The 21,902-nt window shown below is 40.1% G+C and overlaps 1 protein-coding gene across 4 annotated transcripts in view; it reads left to right on the plus strand.

Annotated features, from left to right (window-relative positions):
* The first annotated feature begins 1,200 nt into the window (after window positions 1-1,200).
* The window catches only part of LOC123876295, a 57,037-nt gene continuing 36,335 nt past the window's right edge, over window positions 1,201-21,902 (plus strand). For 2 of the 4 annotated variants that reach the window (XM_045922504.1, XM_045922505.1), the window contains exons 1-2: window positions 1,201-3,087; window positions 6,232-6,388. In XM_045922504.1, coding sequence (XP_045778460.1) covers window positions 1,441-3,087; window positions 6,232-6,388 — 1,804 coding nt within the window. In that variant the 5' untranslated portion in view covers window positions 1,201-1,440. The remainder of the gene's footprint in view (window positions 3,088-6,231; window positions 6,389-21,902) is intronic. The other 2 variants (XM_045922507.1, XM_045922506.1) reach the window with 2 other exon arrangements.

Genomic DNA, 21,902 nt, shown 5'->3' on the forward strand with positions numbered 1-21,902 from the left:
ACTCGCACTTGGCCCGTTTTATTTTTCATTGTGATAAATTAATTTTTCATGTCCGCCAGAGTTGTTCCATATCTCGGTTCCTAATATATCCGTGTTGCGAAGAAATGTAGTTTTCCTAGATATGTAGATCGCTAGATGTAGGTTAGTGGAAAGTAAAATAAAAATTCCTTTTGTTTTCACACAGAGCTTTGCAGTTGGTACGTGTCCAAGTTACTGCATGCCGGGGATTGTGATGAAATTCTGCATCTTTCTAGTTGTACCTAGTTGTACACTGTATGCAACTAAATTGCTAAATGCGCTGCAATACTTTCTTGCTTATTGTCCGTTTTTCCACGAATCATGATTTTCTGTAACATACATTATTATACTTGTTAGTTACGAGTAATGATGGTAAAAAAAGCATTTATTATACCTAAACGTAAATTAACTATGTATTCTTAAGCGCAAAACTTATGCTAGAAATTACCGTATGAAAAAAAAAATTGAAACGTATACAGATATAGGTAATATGACAAAGGACCTTTAATCTCGGAAAATCAAAGAGTTCTCTTAATAGATTTTTAAAAATCCACACGGAAGAAGTCGTTCATCAGTCGTTCCAACATCTAGTAGACGGGTTTGAAGTCACAAGCTTGAGGTTTCCATCTCCTACATCGTGGTCATTGCTTAGGTAGGTATATACTTACTCAAGAAAATGCTAAGTTGAAGAAGATTTAAACGCTTTCTGATACATTTAAAAGAAATTGATATTACGCTCTTGAAAGCAAGTATATTTTGACTATTTCTTATACCAACTTTATATCGATAAATATTGAAATACAAGTAAGTAGGTATGCGTTCACTGCATTCAATTACTGCAATTACTGCAGTTGCGGTGAGAGCAATATTACGATTGTTTTCAAATTCAATTCCTACTTTAAATAAACATATGAGAATCGTAGTGGCCACTGAAACAATCAGCAGCGGGGCGGGGCTCTCGATACGATACTTTGTATGAATCACTCGATAGCCGTTAGCAATATAATATTTCGATGAAATTAGAACGATAATAATAATCAACCTACCGTTAATTTTGGATGCAATTGAAACAAAATAAACGACGTAGAATGAGGAGTTGTGGCGGGCGGGAGGGTTGCGGCGAGGGTGGCCCGACCTGGTGGCAGGTCAAGGAGCGGCAGCGGCGGCGGCGGCAGGTGGCAGCGCGGCCGTGCCGGCAGCGGCGCGTGGGCGCGGATTGTTTACGCGGGCGCAGTCCGCGCGCCGAGGCGAGCGCCGCCGCTCGAGCGCACCCTATATTCAGTTCACGGCCGCTCTATTACCGGACGTCTATTTCGGCGCATAATATTTCGAACGGTGCGGAGGAACGTTCAGTTTCGCGCGGGCAGGTGCGCGCGCCTCGGCCAGCGATGCGGCGCGGGACTCGCGCGCGCCCCTAGCAGCATGGAGCGCCGCCGCGCGCGCCTCGACCACGCCGACCCCATGACCAAGACCGTGCGCCGCCGCGAAAAGCCGCGCGAGCGATGGCTGCTCACGCGCAAGACGTGGCGCTACATGGCCGACGCCGGCCGCCGGCTCGTGCCCGACGGCGCCGGCAACCGCGCCGAGGACGTGCCGCGCCTCGAGGCCTACTTCCAGGAGGTGTGCGGCCGCGAGCCGCGCTTCCTGCTGCTGCGCAAGAGCTCCTACCCCGGCGTGCTGCCCAAGCCGCGCCGCAAGAAGCGCGCGCGCGGCGGCTCCGTGCGCGCGCGCTCGCCCTCCGACGACGCGCCGCCGCCCGCGCGCCCCGCCGACCTCTACATCCCGCACACGTCGGGCGGCCGCTTCGACATCGCCAAGCTCCGCCGCGATTTCTTCGCGGCGCCGCCGCCGCCACCCTCGCCCTCCGCCTTCCCACCGCCCGGGGCCACGTTCAGCAGCGCCTTCAGGAACGGCTGTCCCCGGCCGCCCGGCGCGGAGGACGAGGACGGAGTGCTGGTCGATCTCCTGCGCAAGTACCTGAAACTAGAGGACGACAAGGGGCCGGCTCCCCGACTCACCGAGTCCGAGGAGCTGCTGCACGCTTTACGGAATTATCTCAAACGGCAGTCGGAGCGCGGCCCGACAGATTCCGACGCGGACCCGGCGCAGAGGATCCTGCGCGAGAATCTCGGTAGATACTATCAGCGATCGTCGGCCAGAGACAATACAGTGCAGGATTTGTTGAGCGATAGAAATTTGTTGAAAAAACTTTATAATGATCTCCGTAAAACGAAGCCGTACCGTGGCGGCCGAGGCGGCGCCGGTGCCGGCGGTGGCGCCGGCGGCGGTGGCAGTGGGTTCGGGTCCACTGTCGGGTTCAGCGGGACTAATTCGCGGAGCGTGTTCCGTGGCCGCAGTTTCGGTGTGTGGAAGTTTAACGACGAGGACTATACGCAATCGCCGCCGCTGTCTCCGCCGCCTCTCATCGAGGTGCTGTGCGAGTCGCAGGAGGAGAGGCTCGCGGAGGCGGGCACGCAGACGGCTCCCATCCCGGAGGAGGTGCTGCAGGAGCTCGAGCGCGCGTACAGGGAGAAGCTGGAGGCCGCGACGGCGCCGACCAGCCCGACGAGCCCGCCGCCGGAGAGGCGGCCGCGGCGCCGCTCCAGCGTCGACCACGACGACGTGTCGCAGTCGGTCAGCGACACGATCAAGCGGTACCTGAGGATGGCTCGGAAGAAGAGCGTGGACTCCGAAAAGACTGATCGCTTCAAGCGTATAAACTATGATAAGAATCTCCGAAACATCAAGCCGCGGCCGCCGGGCGACGTGGACGACGACGGCCTCCACAAGGGGTGTCAGACGGACGAGGGCTGGATACTGACGTACAGGGAGCTGCAGTTCGCGTCGGTGGCGTCGACGCCGACGTCGCCGCCGTCTCCGTCTCAGTCGCACTCGTTTCTGTCGTCGCTGTTGGGGCGGCACTCGGGGCCGCCGGTGACCGTGCCTGTGCCCGCAGGTGGCATGCAGAAGTCGCGGTCGTCGAGCAGCGTGGTGAGCAGCGTGAGCAAGCGGCTGTGGCGCACGCGCAGCCGCTCCTCCAGCCGCGTCGCAGCCGCATGGACTCCTCAGGTCAGTCGCCATGCGCTCTGTTCTACGGGTGCACTACTGCTTGTTGAGATCATGTAGTTCTATTCTTCTTTCTTATCATTCGCTTTTACAGTATTGCCATTGTACATAACGAAAACTACATAATTTTGGCAGTGTTACCATGACGATTTTATTGATATTATGCTATTAATCTAATCCTTGTCATGGTATACACCGATTAAAGACTACCTCCTGTAGTACAAAACTATTTCCTCCTTCCCCGCCGACGCCAGTCATGTGCGTCAGCCGAGCGCACGCATCACACTGCAACGTTGACAAGTTGACAACTCTATCAGCATTGTATTGTGGTGCACCTTTGTACCATACGCTTATACGTACAACCGACATCGGCGTAGAAGCGATAGACTATTGCAAATCACTATAACTATCATGCTATGTTGTCCTCACACAGAGCAAATGTGGCAAGTGCGTTCTCAAAATGTATGCACTATATTATACCGTTTCTTTAAGCGGAATTTATACGAAATTAGTGTCACGACATTAGTTTTACGAGATTAATTTCATTATCAATTGCAGATGTAAACGTCTTATTTCGTATTGCATGCATTGTAAACTAAATGTCGTGCCACTAATTTCGTAATGTAAATGCCGCTTTAGTGGCACGATAAAAACCCTTCCTTTTGACAAAATTCCACTTTCGGGGATTCCCAGGTATATTAATTAGTATTTATATGGAGAGATCTGTCTGTATACGTAAACAGAATAGCACTATTTCAATTTCAATTCAAATTTCAAGTAATAATATCATGAGTGAGGCTGCCTCTTACACTCATTTTTAGCAAGTGAAAAAATCTATGAGCTACTAAAAAATATGTCACGTCTACTAGTGGCGTTTATCAGCGCTGTGTAAACGCGATGTATAATGAAGAGTGTTTTGTTTTCACACGATTTTGTTTAATAATAACCTGTCAGTTTCGCATTATGATTTTGTTTTTCGTACTTTGATGCGCATGACCTAGTTATGTCGAAGCTTATTAAAAAATGCATTAATTGGGTGACGCTACACAGTATTTTAATAATTACTTAGCTGATTTGCCGTGGCTTTTAACGTTTCTAAACGCTGATGAAATCAAAAGCCTAACTCTAATTGACCGAGCGAAGCGAGCACTAATTACACTTGTCCGTCTGTCAGAGACTTATAACTTCTGAATTACTGAACGTGATTACTTCAAAAAACTTAACAATATGTTAAGTTATGGCCTTCATCCGAATATTACATAAAAAAATATAAAAACTTTATTTCAGGGGGGCTGTCGCATACGAAATGGGGCGCTTATTGAAATACTGAAGTGATAATTTTATTTTATTTTATGACAAGTTAGTTAACTGCTATCTCACTCAGTGGTGTTATAACTATAACAAGTATAAAGTTGGTTTCAAACTACGGAATATAATATAAATACATAAATATCGCTCACCCTACTTTTAAATGTCACTGTTCACACTGTTAGATGTAATAATATTACATCTAAGTGTGAACAGTGACATTTAAAAGTAGGGTGAGCGATATTTATATATTATTATGTTATATTTCAGTAGTTTGAACGCAACTTAATTTAATAGTACGTGATTTCGTAGTAAGCGTCGAACCTAAAATACTTTCTGCGTTTCGTATACTTCTCGTAGCAGCCGTAGATCTTTCGTAGCGTTTCGTAGTTACGTGTATGTCCTTTTATGGCACTGCACTAGAACGAACATTATTAACTTTATCTTAGTAAAGAAATTTTATTATTTTTACTGACCACCAAAATCAAAGTGATTTTTTAAATTTCATATCGCGTAGTACCTACCATGTGAATCGTTTAAAATTACAAAATATCAGTCATGTTAGTCTACTTAAAATCTCAAAATTCTCAGAAAACGCCCTGGTCTATCTAGAATTTTTGGCTTGTACACAAACATGCATATTAAGTATATTTTGCTTAAAAAACACTACTAACCTTTTTAGGTTTCCAACAATTTAGTATTTTCCTTTAAAAAACACTTTTTAATGCCGAATTTTTTTATATTTTCCATTGCAACAGCAGTTTAACAGGGCTCTCTCCGTCACTTACTCCATACAATCGTAGTTCCAATTTCATTTGAATATTAAGCAACCAAAGTCCATGAAATGTCCAAAAATGATGTAGTTTTAAAATTACAGGGGCTCAAAGATTTGTATGTAAATTTTTAAGACCGCGTAACTTTGAAACCGAATATTTTAACAGAAATCTGGAAAACCACAGACATAGATATTAGTTTCTAGAATATGTCTGCAAAATTTCATGGACTTTGGTTGCTTAATATTCAAATGAAATTGGAACTACGTTTGTATGAAGCGAGTGACGGAGAGACCCCTCTTAAAAAGTGTTGTCTCAACGAAACAGTTGCATTTTAATGGATACTTTATAGTAACTGGAAGGAGCATGTTAGATAGTAAAGTATTTATAAATCTGTCATCAATAAAAAACACCGTTTTTTACCGCAGATATAACAACTGTTATAGCTTCATCGTCCTAATCTTTAGTGATATTTCAATGATTTTATGTTGTTGAGACTCAGGAATAATTATCACTCACACCTTTTGATCTCTTAAACTGAGAATTGGTAAATTAATAATTTATATTTTATCACTGCTTACATTTCATAAGCTTAATGGTATTCTCACATTTAAAAAAAAGTACCAAATCTCATACGATGATATGAGTATAGAGTTCGATTCGCACTTCGGTTTTATACCAGTTTTTAACCTCCGACCCAAAAAGAGAGGTGTTATAAGTTTGACGTGTGTATCTGTGTATCTGTCTGTGGCATCGTAGCTCCTAAAGTAATGGACCGATTTTAATTTAGTTTTTTTTTTTGTTTGAAAGGTGGCTCGATCGAGAGTGTTCTTAGCTATAATCCAAGAAAATCGGTTCAGCCGTTTGAAAGTTAGCAGCTCTTTTCTAGTTACTTGTAACCTTCACTTGTCGGGGGTGTTATAAATTTTTAATTTACACTTGTTCTAACTTTAACACGTCTCTTTGTTAAGCTTGTTAGACTTACACCCATCTGGTTTCGTTGGGGGTTTGCACAGTGCACTGCATGGTGGTGTTCGATGGTGTGATGACGTAACGCATTGTGCAGGGCAGTTGTTGCTGGGCAGACGGCAGCGGGCGCTCCGTGCGGCTGGCCGACACGTCGCTGCTGTCGCTCAGCGAGGTGGAGCGGCGCGCGCTGCAGCAGGCGGCGCTGGCGCGGCTGCAGCAGTTCAACTTGGGCACGCCTATCAAGATACCTGAGGGTGAGTTAGCATTATTGACGAAGCGAAACTTCTTAACTAGCGTTGTTAGGGTTCCGTACCTCAAAAGGAAAAACGGAACCCTTATAGGATCACTTTGTTGTCTGTCTGTTGTCTATCCCTCTGTCTGTCTATCGTGTCTGATAAAAAAACATTAAGGGTACTTCCCACTGACTTAAAAGCATGTAATTTGGCAGGTAGGTAGATCTTATTGCACAAGTAAAGGAAAAATCCGAAAACTGAATTATTGGTTACATCACAAAAAAAATATTAAAATGCATTCATGAACAAATAATTAGTATTTTCAATTTTCAAAGTAAGATAGCTATACCAAGTGAAAGGGCCTTACCTGTACATTCTAAATTAAATTTTTATTTATTTATATGCATAATAGTTTTTGAGTTCTCGTGCAAAATGTCGGACAAAAATATCCAAGTACGGAACCCTCAGTGCGCGACTCTGACATGGCCGATTTTTTTTTATTATGGGTTCCGTTGGATTTGTCTTAACATATTCATTTTATAGTCTAATAAATAATATAAGCCATGAAATGCTTATATCATGGCATAAACAAAAGTTTGTAAAAATAAATTTAATGAAGGATATTTTCTGTCTATATTCATTTATTTTAATTTATTAATTTTTGTTGGTACCAAATAAACAGTTTTTCTTTCTTTCTTCTATAGATATACATACTGAAGAATGTCATCAGCTTTAACATAGCACCTAACTGTGTCTGAATAAACTACTTACTATCATTCTAAAATCTGAATTAAATATTCTGATTTCTCCATAATCCCATCGAGTTCATATAAATTAATCAGCAGTTTCACAGCTTGGGCCCACGCCAGTCTGAATTTAAAGAAAAAACTGGTCAAGTGCGAGTTAGACTCGCACACGAAAGCAGGTTCCGTACCATCGTACAAGCAAAAAAAACACTTTGATTTTAGGGTTCTGTACGTCAAAAGGAAAAACGGAACCCTTATAGGATCACTTTGTTATCTGTCTGTCTTTCTGTCTGTCCGTCCGTCTGTCCGTCCGTCCGTCCGTCCGTCGTGTCTTTCAAGAAAACCTATAGGGTACTTCCCGTTGACCTAGGATCATGAAAGGCAGGTAGGTAGGTCTTATAGCATAAGTAAGGGAATAAATCCGAATCCCGTGAATTTGTGGTTAGCACATTAAAAAAAAATTAAAATTTGTGTTGTTGTAAAACGTCAAAGTAAGATAACTATACTAAGTATTTTTATTTATTTTTAAGCATAATAGTTTTTGATTTATCGTGCAAAATGTCGGAAAAAATACCCGAGCACGGAACCCTCGGTGAGCGAGTCTGACTCGCACTTGACAGGGTTTTTTTGATGTGACCGCAAATTCACAATTTTCGGATTTTTCGTGTAAGGTACTTGTGCTATACTCTGCCAAGCATGATTATGGGTCAATGGGACGGGGTCAATAGCCTCTAGGTTTTGATTCCCTTGACGGGTCGTGACAGGCACGACAGACAAGCAGACAGACCGACAGCCAGAGAACAAAGTGATCCTATAATGGTTCCTTTTTTCTATGAAAATACGGATCCCTAAAAAATTGTCTTATTTAATATCATTAGAAAGATTTAGCTGATTTTAATATTATTACAAATCATCAGGTTATCGTGATAGGCTGTTACTCATTCACAAATAGATGCACGCATTCTGACAAGGTTTATAGTTTGTCATCGTGGAATTGGGGGTTTTATTTCGTTTATTTACATATATAAAAAAAAAAAACAGTTTGAATTCGTCTTTGACATTATATAAATTTTTACTTTCGGTAAACTTTTGTTATTTAGAAAGATCGTACTATAAAATAATAGATGAGATCTTACGCTGCTTCTGTAGGTATTCGGAAAAACTTGAGTGTTAGACTTAGGCTGACACATATAGAACGCACTTTGACTTTGCTCAGACTTAAGACATTCTTTAAAACGAGACAGCGTTATACCGCTGGCATAAATATGTCTCGTTTTAACTGAAACTTAAGTCTAAGCAAAGTCAAAGTGCGCTCTACAGATTAATCAATCTCAGTCATAACCGTTCGCTTATATATTTAGTGTACGTAACTCCTTAAGTTAAAACGTGGAGCATGACTTTAATATGGACAGGACACGCACGTTATGTTTTGAAAATATCGGATACCGGGCCTTACTTTTATTTTTGACACTGGAATTCATGGCCAAGATAGGGCCCTTCTTGCAAGGGACCTTAATGCAGTGCATAAAGTTTGAAATATGACACAAGTCGTCTGAATGGTCCCCTTAAGAACTTCTTTCTTGACTACGAGTTCCATAGTGAATGTTTGATCAACAGTCAACAACCTTATGGTACTCGTAAATCAGTTTCAGCCAGTAGCTACAGAGTGTTCTAAAAATAGCCACGTCGAGAAATATTTATTTGTTCCGTCAAAGAGAATAGAAAAAAAAATGTACACAGGTGACCTACTCGAGTGTTTCTATTAATACATTGACACATGCAAGACATGTGCTATTTGCAAATGACCGCCTTTAAATAAATACGTAGTCGTCCGTTACGCAAGCGTGACGCGGCGTGACGTCACCCGACACCGGCCGGCGCGCGTGGCATTATGGCAGTATACAGGGGGCTATAGTAATGGGCATGGAATACCTGCCCTATTTATGTATTTTTTTTTTGTTTATTATTTTTAGAGTTCCGTACCTCAAAAGGAAAAACGGAACCCTTGTAGGATCACTTTGTCGTCTGTCTGTCTGTCTGTCAAGAAACCTATAGGATACTTCCTGTTGACCTAGAATCACGAAATTTGGAAGATAGGTAGGTCTTATAGCACAAATAAAGGAATAAATCCGAAAACCGTAAATTAGTGGTTACATCATTAGAAAAAAATTAAAATGTGTTTCATAGTAAGATTATACCAAGTGGGGTATCATATGAAATGGCTTTACCTTTAGATTCTAAAACAGATTTTTATTTATTTTTATGCATAATAGTTTTTGATTTATCGTGTAAAATGACGGAAAAAATACCCGAGTACGGAACCCTCGGTGCGAGAGACCGACTCGCACTTGGCCAGTTTTTATTTTTTCTTAATTGATGATGGGATAGTCCTAGACTGCGATCTCACATGTTTATACTTAACTGACTAGCGACCGGCCCCGGCTTCGTACGGGTCCAATGTAGATACTATTGTCACAATTGCATCATACATTACTTTATTATACTTATTATACAGCACTTTCGATGAAAGCTCCCAGTCGACTTGATTTCTTCCGACATCTTGAACCTATCGCCATATTTCAACAAAACACAACCCAATATTAATCTACACGTCCTGTATATTATAATTTAAAAGTTGGCAACGGCCGATCAAAACTGTCTTCTGAACCCAATCACATGATCTGGGTTCAGATGAGTTTCTCAAGAGAATATTTCCGATTCCGAACACTGATGTAGGTGGTTAGCAATTTTAACTGCTCTTTTATACTATATTTAACATCCATCTTATTATAAATGCGAAAGTGTGTAGTCCTCGAGTTCTGAGCCTTGAGTGGAGACCACGTATTAGTAAGGCGTCCTCCAGCACGGTGGACCGATGATATAAAGAGGCTGGTGGGAAGTGACTGGATGAGAGAGGTCTCTCCGTCACTCGCTCCATACAAACGTAGTTCCAATTTCATTTGAATATTAAGCAACCAAAGTCCATGAAATATTCTAGAAACTAATATCTATGCCTGTGGTTTTCCAGATTTCTGTTAAAATATTCGGTTTCAAAGTTACAAGGTCTTAAAAATTCACATACAAATCTTTGAACTCCTGTAATTTTGAAACTACATATTAGAAAAATCTAAAACACCACAGGCACAGGTATTAGTTCCTAGAATATGTCTGTAAAATATTACATGGACCTTGGTTGCTTAATATTCAAATCTAATTGGAACTACGATTGTATGGAGTAAGTGACGGAGAAAGCCCTGTTAAAATGTATTTGTTAGTTTGTCCTTCAATCGTGCCGCAATAGAGCAACGGATCGAAGTTATTTTTGTCAGGGAAACTATAACTTACCTTGAGAGTGATATTTTTTATCCCGGAAAATTTAAGTTTTCTCATGGGATTTTTTGATTATCTAAAATCTAAATCATTTAGATACTAGTAGTAATATAAGTTCTGCTATAAGATATTATAATAGGTCAAGTAGGTAGCCGTTTTGTTTTCTTTTTAACCCCCGACCCAAAAAGAGGGGTGTTATAAGTTTGACGTGTGTATCTGTGTATCTGTCTGTGGCATCGTAGCTCCTAACGAATGAACCGATTTTAATTTAGTTTTTTTTTTTGTTTGAAAGGTGGCTTGATCGAGAGTGTTCTTAGCTATAATCCAAGAAAATCGGTTCAGCCGTTTGAAAGTTATCAGCTCTTTTCTAGTTACTGTAACCTTCACTTGTCGGGGGTGTTATACATTTTTAATTCACACTTGTTGTGTAATGATTTTAGTAGAAATTTCGAAAATAATTACATTTCTTGGATGGAGATTGATGTGGCACGGACCAAGCTAAAAAATTATACAAATGTAAGAAACAAAATTCAACGCTGATTGTATTTTTTTTAAATTTCGTATAGTAACACCCATCTATCACTAAAGTATATTGTAATAACAGTTAGAAGACTGATCTTGAACACTTCTATCCAATAATTCCAAGAAAAAAAACACCGTTCACGTGAGATCAAACATATTGAACTAAATCGTCTGTTATATTTCGAGTTACCGCTAAGTCTGCGGGGATTAAAAAAAACCCGGTCAAGTAAGAGTCAGACTGTGAGGGGTTCCGTACCATCGCACAAGGAATTATACTTTATAATTTTTTGTAATGTAACCATAAACCGGTTTGAAATTTTACCCTTTGATTGTGCTATAAAGACATTGCCACCTGCCTTTCATGTTTCTAGGTCATCGGGTTCTTCCCGTACCTACTATAGGTTTTGACGGATCTTGATAGACACGACAGATAGACAGCCAATGAAGTGGAAGTGGTGGTAAGGGTTCCTCTTTTTAACCGATTTTAAAAAAGGAGAAGGTTCTTAATAAATCGGAATCTTGTTTTTTAGGGTTCCGTAGCCAAATGGCAAAACACGGAACCCTTATGGATCGTCATGTCTGTCTGTCTGTCCGTCCGTATGTCACAGCCACTTTTTTCCGAAACTATAAGAACTACATCTACATCTACTCACCAAGTTTCTGTTGAAACTAGTAGGTAGATGTATTCTGTGAACCGCATTAAGATTTTTCACACAAAAATAGAAAAAAAAACAATAAATTTTGGGGGTTCCCCATACTTAGAACTGAAACTCAATTTTTTTTTCTCATCAAACCCATACGTGTGGGTACCCTACCTATCTATGGATAGGTCCTCAAAAATGATATTGGGGTTTCTTAGCGCGAGAGACAAAAATTCCCCCCCCCCCCCCCCCCCCCCCCGTAATTTATAAAATAAGAGAATGATCAATCTAAAAAAGTAGTTTTTTTTAAATAAAACTTGATTTAAAAAAAAACACTATTATTAAAACACCGATCAAAGTTACAACAAACTACAAGAACTTTTATAATATGATGTTACTTGCTGCTATGGAACCCTTCATGGGCGAGTCCGACTCGCACTTGGCCGGTTTTTTAATGTATGTTCCCCGATTACTCAAAGACGCCTGGACCGAATTTGAAATACTTTTTGGTGTTTGTGGTTTTAGAAGTCAGTTTTTTTTTTGAAATTTTTTTTATTCGCTAGAGAAATTTTTATACGGAACACTAAAAATTACCTCTATTTGTGTTTACATAGAGCCAGACTTCGAACAAACATTATCAGTGTTGGAATGCTATCTCGTCTGAAGTCTCGCTCTCGCATCATCGAATAATAAATCATTTGTGATGTGATCACTGAAATGGGCAAAGTACGCTGGACGAGGTGTGCCATATAAAATGACAATTAGGTGTATGCCACTGAGAGTACCGGGAATCAAAATTGACACTACGGTTGAGTTCTATAGAGCGCACTTTGACTTTGCTTAGACTAAGTTTCAGTTTTTTCAGTTAAAACGAGACAGATTTATGCCAGCGGTATAGCGCTGTCTCGTTTTAACAGTGTCTTAAGTCTGAGCAAAGTCAAAGTGCGCTCTATAGATCTCATCCTACGTGTCAAATAGTCATCGTGTTAACACTATGTCGACAGATGTCTCATTACTAACATTTAGTTCCGAGTACGCTCACATGATACTCACTGCTGCTATCAGCACCAAAATGGGAAAAATCAAGTTTTTTCAAAAACAGATCGGCAATCGCAGATCCAGCGTACCTACTTGTATTAGTAAAGGTCAGTGCTTGAAATCGTACGTGATCATATCTTGTGATTGGGAGGTTTAATGTGTTGGCACTAAGTATAACACGTGTCAATCATGGTTAACAATATGGCGTCTTCGGCGTGGGTATAAGCAAATCTGTTGGGAATCAGGTTTTTATATAATTCGGGTGTTTACCTATGTATAGTTTATTTATTTCCTTAGCTAGACTAGACGATGCCTTTCGTTTCGGTTTTTAAAAAATCCCGTGGAAATTCTTTGATTTTTAGGGTCTGTACTTCAAATTATCCTTTTAGGATCACTTTGTTGTATGTCTGTCTTTCTGTCTGTCCGCCTGTCGTGTCTGTCAATGGGCTTTACTTAATATACATTCTAAAATAGATTTTTATTTGTTTTTAATTTATAGTGCAAAATGTCGGAAAAAATACCCGAATACGGAACCCTCGGTACGCGAGTATGACTCGCACGTGGCCGATTTTTTGAACTATTTGACCTATATTGCGTTAAGTACCAATGTTGTGTTGGATATGGATGTTATTCATAATCTCTGAGAGATCAGCTTACGTTGCAACGTGAAAGTGTATCGGAATTCGCGCAAATCCGTACGGCCTAAATATAGCGCATTCCATCGCACCATTATCTCGCGTGACAAACGACACACTTGGTGAAACTTCAGTTTATTGTTATTTTTTTGAAACGGCATCTTATTTTATTCATATTTGTCCCCGAGTTCCCGTTTAGGCTGAATTCTTTTTATTGTTATTTTTTTGAAACGGCATCTTATTTTATTCATATTTCTCCCCGAGTTCCCGTTTAGGCTGAATTCTTAAGAGCTAAGCGTACTAAGCTTACTCTTCCTTCTTTATTTTTAACCCCCGACCCCAAAAGAGGGGTGTTATAAGTTTGACATGTGTATCTGTGTATCTGTCTGTGGCATCGTAGCTCCTAAACTAATGAACCGATGTTTTTTTTATTGAAAGGTTGCTTGATCGAGAGTGTTCTTAGCTATAATCCAAGAAAATCGGTTCAGCCGTTTGAAAGTTATCAGCTCTTTTCTAGTTACTGTAACCTTCACTTGTCGGGGTGTTATAAATTTTTAATTTACACTAATTGTTACACTTATTGATCTATTCACGCTATGTAAGGGCTAACCAGTAAGAGAAGCGAAACTTGGATGGGAGACTGGCAGGTAATGGAATCATGTGTAAGTCTCTATCTATCGATTCTACCAGCGACAAGACAAAATCTCGAAATCTCATGCGACTTTGTTCTGCCTGTTCTATGGTTCTACGTGTTCGTAGAGGCCTCTACGAACTTATTATTTAACTTTTATTTATTTATAAATAATATGATATTTACACAGTTTACAATAATTTAGATGTATCTAATCATAAACTCGAGTTTTTCCATATACCAGTGCCGTCGACATAAGGATAAAACATTATGGGTTAAAAGTCTCATGAGTCTTAAAGTTTCTTTAAATATATTTATAAGTTATGATTAGGTAGATACCGGTAGGTATTTTTACTAACCCCCGACCCAAAAAGAGGGGTGTTATAAGTTTGACGTGTGTATGTGTGTATCTATGTATCTGTGTATCTGTCTGTGGCATCGTAGCTCCTAAACTAATGAATCGATTTTAATTTAGTTTTTTTTGTTTGAAAGGTGGGTTGATCGAGAGCGTTCTTAGCTATTATCCAAGAAAATCGGTTCAGCCGTTTGAAAGTAATCAACTCTTTTCTAGTAACCTTCACTTGTCGGGAATGTTATAAAATAATTTACACTTGTAGAGACTGATTAGTTTGCGTCGCCCACGGCCGCGCCGCTGCCAGCGCGATCACTGCACGAGATATCTTGATGTAGCTGTCAAGTCGGTACAACAAGAATAATGATTGTATCTAGGCTAGGTTGGACTTCGTCTGCGATGGCGTTTGCTGGCGCGCGTGCTGTGCTTGTTTGGAGTGTTTTTTTTGTTAAGAGTGGCTGGTTTTTGTGTTAGTTGGTGTTTTTGGGTGGTGGAACTGACTGGGAAGCGCTCTAAAGGGGCGCCGCGCGTATGTCGGCGGGCGCCGGCGCAGACGGAGTCCATACTTGTATAAATTCAATAACTTGAAAATATCACAAACTTGACATTGGCTAATCAGAGTAAAGCCAGATTAAAGAAAAAAAAAATAGGCTAGGTACTTAGTTCCATAGGTGATGCGTGGAGCACTGAGGCGGTTTTAGGCAGAGATCAATAGAACGTACTTTGACTTTGCTCAGACTTAATACTCTGTTAAAACGAGACAACGTCATATCGCCGACATAAATTCATCCAATTTTAACAGAGGGGTCTCTCCGTCACTCGTTCCATACAAACGTAGTTCCAATTTCATTTGAATAGTAAGCAACCAAAGTCCATGAAATTTTGCAGACATATTCGAGAAACTAATATCTATGTCTGTGGTTTTCCAGATTTCTGTTAAAATATTCGGTTTCAAAGTTACGCGGTCTTAAAAATTTACATACAAATCTTTGAGCCCCCGTAATTTTAAAACTACATATTTTTAGAAAAATCTAAAACACCACAGACACAGATATTAGTTTCTAGAATATGTCTGCAAAATTTCATGGACTTTGGTTGCTTAATATTCAAATGAAATTGGAACTACGATTGTATGAAGCGAGTGACGGAGAGAGCCCTGTTAACTCAAAACCTAACCCAAAGTCAAAGTACACTCTATAGATCTGCCTTAGTCGTCCGTGACTCCCCGGGTGCGGTGGTATCCATGAAGATTTCCCCACGAAAAAAAAACACTTATTTAGTCGAGGCTATTATACAACAGATGAATTCCTTAGTGGCAAAGTTGCGTGGAATGAATGAATGAATGTATGAATATACTTTTTAACCCCCGACCCAAAAAGAGGGGTGTTATAAGTTTGACGTGTGTATCTGTGTGTCTGTGTATCTGTCTGTGGCATCGTAGCGCCTATACGAATGAAACGATTTTAATTTAGTTTTTTTGTTTGAAAGGTGGCTTGATCGAGAGTGTTCTTAGCTATAATCCAAGAAAATCGATTCAGCCGTTTGAAAGTTATCAGCTCTTTTCTAGTTACTGTAACCTTCACTTGTCGGGGGTGTTATAATTTTTTAATTTACACGTGTATTGTACAATGAATACATACAGGACAAGTGTAAATTAAAAATTTATAACACCCCCGACGATCCAAAGTATCTGAGTTTTCAAAACATCATTTTCAATAAATAATTATGTATTTAGGCAACGTCCATCTTGACAGCTTGACATTTGTCTATTGACATAATATTATGAACCTAACGGTTATCTAACCTTCTTTTCTACAAGAAAACTAGAAAAGAGCTGATAACTCTTAAACGGCTGAACTAATTTTTTTAGATTGTAGCTAAGAACACTCTCGATCAAGCCACCTTTCAAACAAAAAAAACTAAATTAAAAAGGGTTCATTCGTTTAGGCGCTACGATGCCACAGACAGATACACAGATACACAGATACACAGATACACAGATACACAGAAACACAGATACACAGATACACAGATACACAGATACACAGATACACAGACACACAGATACACAGATACACACGTCAAACTTATAACACCCCTCTTTTTGGGTCGGGGGTTAAAAACACATACAATCAACGGAAGCAACCGGCTGAACTTTCAGTTGCCCACCAAAAGGTGTAGTTTATTGTTACATTCTGTCTTTTGAAAAGAGCAACTGCTGAGTTTCTTAAAAGCTTTTCTCTGCTGTGCTACACCCAGCCTATGTATACCATCTGATGCTGTGTGGATCGACTACAGTGTAATGTGCGATATTACTTCTATATCCAGCGGGTTGCAATCACGTCGGGGTTTATTGTCTGATAATAATAACGCTTCGACTCAGTCAGCGGGCGATGAAGAGAGCTACGCTCTGACTGTAATTAAATCGGAAATGAGGAACGTAATTAAACGCCGAATATTTTAAAGCGTATAAAAATTTGATAGCATAACATTAAAAGTGTTAAAATTTCATCAGGTGGGAGTCGCGTCCGGAGCGAGGCAATGGTACTCGTATCACGGGATCTAATTAATGTTATTTGCGCACTTCAAAGCGATATGCGCGGTATGTGGTGTTTTGTATTTTGTAACATTTAAATTTACTTGTGGGCTAAAAATACATTGTATAAAAATATACCTAAGCATATAATCTCACTACAGTATCTTTGGTTCTGAGACTTGGTTCCTTTCTATGGTTCTCTTAATTAGAACTCAGGTGCCTGAATAAGAAGCGGTTCTCTACTCGTTTGATGCCGCCTGACCATTTCATTCCATTCCATTCCGTCAGCCTGTATGCGTCCACTGCTGGGCCCAAGAGCACACCCACCACCAAACACTGTTCTTCACCTTCCTCATCCACCCGCTCCCCGCCACTTTCTTCAGGTCATTGGCCTAGCGGGCTAGAGATAGTCCCACACTGCGCTTACCGGTACGCAGTCTTCACAAACAAACTTTCACCTTTATAATATTAGTGTGATAATATTTTGTTTCACAAATACAAATGCATAGAGACAATGACCTTTTAATCCAACTTGCCAAAAAATAAACAGCGTCGCAAAAATCCATCAAAACAAGTTGCGAATTGCGAGCACTTCGGGTTACCGATCGTTTTACACCTCCGCGTGTTTACCGTGGAGCGGTTTAATGCTTTTCTATTTCGATTGATTTTCAAAGTTTTTGGATACACGCATGTATCTGGCACAAATTGTAGTAAGCGCTACCACACCCCCTTTTTAGGGTTCCCTACCTCGAAAGGAAAAACGGAACCCTTATAGGATCACTTTGCTGTCTGTCTGTCCGTGTGCGCGTCTGTCCGTCTGTAGTGTCTGTCAAGAAAACCTATAGGGTAGGTATCTAAAAATTAAATTGTGTTCTTGAACAAATAATTAGTATTTTCAATTTTCAAAGGTAACTAACTATACTAAGTGTGGTATTGGTGGTAGTGGCTGTGGTAAAATGTCTGTGAGTCTGTGTATCTGTGTATCTGTCTGTGGCATCGTAACGCCTAAACGAATGAACCGATTTTAATTTAGTTTTTTTTTGTTTGAAAGGTGGCTTGATCGAGAGTGTTCTTAGCTATAGTCCAAAAAAATTGGTTCAGCCGTTTAAAAGTTATCAGCTTTTTTCTAGTTACTGTATTGTCGAGGGTGTTGTAAATTTTTAATTTACACTTGTCTCTATAACGAAGACCTAAAGGTCTTAAGTAGACTAAGAAAAGGATTTAAGAAATTCCACCGTAACTACGCCAGGGTAGTTCAACTAATCTCAGTCGTACCTCATCATCATCAACCCATCGCCGGCTCACTACTGAGCACGGGTCTCCTCTCAGAATGAGCAGGGTTTGACTAATACTCCACCATGCCAAGTGCGGATCGGCAGACTTCAGACACCTTTGAAAACATTACGTATCTCATACCTGCCTAACTGAAAATATGTTTATTTTCGCGAGGAATTTAGATTGGAATCGCTTTCTGTCACCACGGCGCGGCGGCGCCACGGCCGGCGACGGGATGTGGCGCATAATATTATGATTGTCACCTGAAACAGATACTCTGCACGCTCGACATCCTACTCCTAAATGCAAAAGTGTTTGTTTGTTGATTTGTCCTTTAATCACGTCGCAACGAAGCTACGGAATGACGTGATTTGTGGCATCGATATAAGTAGGTCGACTTGGAGAGTGACATAGTCCACTTTTTATTCCGGGGAAATGAACAATACCTGCTGGATAGCATGCGTTGTCCTCATTGTCCTTCAATCGCACAGTACATTCTAAAATCTGAATTAAATGTTCTGATTTCTCCATAATCCCAACGAGTTCATATAAATTAATCAGCAGTTTCACAGGTTGGGCCCACGCCAGTCTGAATTTAAAGAAAAAACCGGTCAAGTGGGAGTTAGACTCGCACACGAAAGCAGGTTCCGTACCATCGTACAAGACAAAAACACTTTGTTTTTAGGGTTCCGTACGTTAAAAGGAAAATCGGAACCCTTATAGGATCACTTTGTTATCTGTCTGTCTTTCTGTCTGTCCGTCCGTCTGTCCGTCCGTCCGTCCGTCCGTCGTGTCTTTCAAGAAAACCTATAGGGTACTTCCCGTTGACCTAGGATCATGAAAGGCAGGTAGGTAGGTCTTATAGCATAAGTAAGGGAATAAATCCGAATCCCGTGAATTTGTGGTTAGCACATTAAAAAAAAATTAAAATTTGTGTTGTTGTAAAACGTCAAAGTAAGATAACTATACTAAGTATTTTTATTTATTTTTAAGCATAATAGTTTTTGATTTATCGTGCAAAATGTCGGAAAAAATACCCGAGTACGGAACCCTCGGTGAGCGAGTCTGACTCGCACTTGACAGGGTTTTTTTGATGTGACCGCAAATTCACAATTTTCGGATTTTTCGTGTAAGGTACTTGTGCTATACTCTGCCAAACATGATTATGGGTCAATGGGACGGGGTCAATAGCCTCTAGGTTTTGATTTCCTTGACGATTCATGACAGGCACGACAGACAAGCAGACAGACCGACAGCCAGACAACAAAGTAATCCTATAAGGGTTCCTTTTTTCTATGAATATACGGAACCCTAAAAAATTGTCTTATTTAATATCATTAGAAAGATTTAGCTGATTTTAATATTATTACAAATCATCAGGTTATCGTGATAGGCTGTTACTCATTCACAAATAGATGCACGCATTCCGACAAGGTTTATAGTTTGTCATCGTGGAATTGGGGGTTTTATTTCGTTTATTTATGAAAAATTCAGTTTGAATTCGTATTTGACATTATATAACTTTTTACTTTCGGTAAACTTTTGTTATTTAGAAAGATCGTACCATAAAATAATAGATGAGATCCTACGTTGCTTGATGGTTCAACTAACTTGCCCTTCTTCTGTAGGTATTCGGAAAAACTTGAGTTTTAGACTTAGACTGACATCTATAGAACGCACTTTGACTTTGCTCAGACGTAAGACACTCTTTAAAACGAGACAGCGTTATACCGCTGGCATAAATCTGTCTCGTTTTAACTGAAACTTAAGTCTAAGCAAAGTCAAAGTGCGCTCTACAGATTAATCAATCTCAGTCATAACCGTTTGCTTGTATTTTTTTATTTATTTATTAAGGAACACTAACAATATACATATTTAACATTATATATATACTTACTTATATGCTTAGTGTACGTAACTCCTTAAGTTAAAACGTGGAGCATGACTTTAATATGGACAGGACACGCACGTTATGTTTTGAAAATATCGGATACCGGGCCTTATTTCTATTTTTAACACTGGAATTCATGGCCAAGATAGGGGCCTTCTTGCAAGGGACCTTAATGCAGTGCATAAAGTTTGAAATATGACACAAGTCGTCTGAATGGTCCCCTTAAGAACTTCTTTCTTGACTACGAGTTCCATAGTGAATGTTTGATCAACAGTCAACAACCTTATGGTACTCGTAAATCAGTTTCAGCCAGTAGCTACAGAGTGTTCTAAAAATAGCCACGTCGAGAAATATTTATTTGTTCCGTCAAAGAGAATAGAAAAAAAAATGTACACAGGTGACCTACTCGAGTGTTTCTATTAATACATTGACACATGCAAGACATGTGCTATTTGCAAATGACCGCCTTTAAATAAATACGTAGTCGTCCGTTACGCAAGCGTGACGCGGCGTGACGTCACCCGACACCGGCCGGCGCGCGTGGCATTATGGCAGTATACAGGGGGCTATAGTAATGGGCATGGAATACCTGCCCTATTTATGTATTTTTTTTTTGTTTATTATTTTTAGAGTTCCGTACCTCAAAAGGAAAAACGGAACCCTTGTAGGATCACTTTGTCGTCTGTCTGTCTGTCTGTCAAGAAACCTATAGGATACTTCCTGTTGACCTAGAATCACGAAATTTGGAAGATAGGTAGGTCTTATAGCACAAATAAAGGAATAAATCCGAAAACCGTAAATTAGTGGTTACATCATTAGAAAAAAATTAAAATGTGTTTCATAGTAAGATTATACCAAGTGGGGTATCATATGAAATGGCTTTACCTTTAGATTCTAAAACAGATTTTTATTTATTTTTATGCATAATAGTTTTTGATTTATCGTGTAAAATGACGGAAAAAATACCCGAGTACGGAACCCTCGGTGCGAGAGACCGACTCGCACTTGGCCAGTTTTTATTTTTTCTTAATTGATGATGGGATAGTCCTAGACTGCGATCTCACATGTTTATACTTAACTGACTAGCGACCGGCCCCGGCTTCGTACGGGTCCAATGTAGATACTATTGTCACAATTGCATCATACATTACTTTATTATACTTATTATACAGCACTTTCGATGAAAGCTCCCAGTCGACTTGATTTCTTCCGACATCTTGAACCTATCGCCATATTTCAACAAAACACAACCCAATATTAATCTACACGTCCTGTATATTATAATTTAAAAGTTGGCAACGGCCGATCAAAACTGTCTTCTGAACCCAATCACATGATCTGGGTTCAGATGAGTTTCTCAAGAGAATATTTCCGATTCCGAACACTGATGTAGGTGGTTAGCAATTTTAACTGCTCTTTTATACTATATTTAACATCCATCTTATTATAAATGCGAAAGTGTGTAGTCCTCGAGTTCTGAGCCTTGAGTGGAGACCACGTATTAGTAAGGCGTCCTCCAGCACGGTGGACCGATGATATAAAGAGGCTGGTGGGAAGTGACTGGATGAGAGAGGTCTCTCCGTCACTCGCTCCATACAAACGTAGTTCCAATTTCATTTGAATATTAAGCAACCAAAGTCCATGAAATATTCTAGAAACTAATATCTATGCCTGTGGTTTTCCAGATTTCTGTTAAAATATTCGGTTTCAAAGTTACAAGGTCTTAAAAATTCACATACAAATCTTTGAACTCCTGTAATTTTGAAACTACATATTAGAAAAATCTAAAACACCACAGGCACAGGTATTAGTTCCTAGAATATGTCTGTAAAATATTACATGGACCTTGGTTGCTTAATATTCAAATCTAATTGGAACTACGATTGTATGGAGTAAGTGACGGAGAAAGCCCTGTTAAAATGTATTTGTTAGTTTGTC

Source organism: Maniola jurtina, chromosome 21 (assembly GCF_905333055.1).
Source record: "Maniola jurtina chromosome 21, ilManJurt1.1, whole genome shotgun sequence".
In the NCBI taxonomy this organism is placed as follows: domain Eukaryota; kingdom Metazoa; phylum Arthropoda; class Insecta; order Lepidoptera; family Nymphalidae; genus Maniola; species Maniola jurtina.